The sequence below is a fragment of the Charadrius vociferus genome, unplaced genomic scaffold (genome assembly GCF_000708025.1).
Source record: "Charadrius vociferus isolate BGI_N301 unplaced genomic scaffold, ASM70802v2 scaffold2355, whole genome shotgun sequence".
NCBI classification, from domain to species: Eukaryota; Metazoa; Chordata; class Aves; order Charadriiformes; family Charadriidae; genus Charadrius; species Charadrius vociferus.
In genome coordinates this window covers 11880-12311 of record NW_009648376.1, presented here as the reverse complement: position 1 = coordinate 12311, position 432 = coordinate 11880, and the positions used below count along the sequence as shown (strand labels likewise).

Below are 432 nucleotides of genomic sequence, written 5' to 3'. Positions count from 1 at the left end.
GGTAGTTCGGACCGGATCGAGTGTTCGGCCCGAGCTGACGGCTAGCGGCTCGAGTCGAGAAGGCACGAAGAAAATTTTTGGAAGGGGTGGGAGGGGAGGAAGAGGGGTGGATTTCAAGACAAGAAGTTGTAAACAAAACTTACATCTGGCTGTGGAATGGCATACTGTCCTTGAATGGTATAGGCCTACAAAAAGGAGGAAAACAGTCCTATTAACAACCATCGGACAGCCACCCAGGGACAGACAGATTTCAACTAGCCAGGAAGTCAGAGAGCCAAGGTGGAGAGTTCTCCGGGGCGAGGGAAGTGGGGCAGGGAGAGGCAGGGGACGGATAAATGCTGTAACAAGCGAGTTTCTAGACGGGCGGTTACTCAAATTGGCCTTACGTGGCGGTTACAGGGAGGGAGTGGACAGTATGGCGCCGTCCCCCCC

The 432-nt window shown here is 54.2% G+C and overlaps 1 protein-coding gene across 7 annotated transcripts in view; it reads right to left on the bottom strand.

The window, feature by feature from the left end:
* The window catches only part of PCBP2 (poly(rC) binding protein 2), a 10856-nt gene that overhangs the window by 3595 nt on the left and 6829 nt on the right, over window positions 1-432 (bottom strand). For all 7 annotated transcript variants that reach the window (XM_009885359.1, XM_009885360.1, XM_009885364.1 and 4 more), the window contains one exon: window positions 144-185. In XM_009885359.1, the coding sequence (XP_009883661.1) occupies window positions 144-185 (42 nt within the window). The remainder of the gene's footprint in view (window positions 1-143; window positions 186-432) is intronic.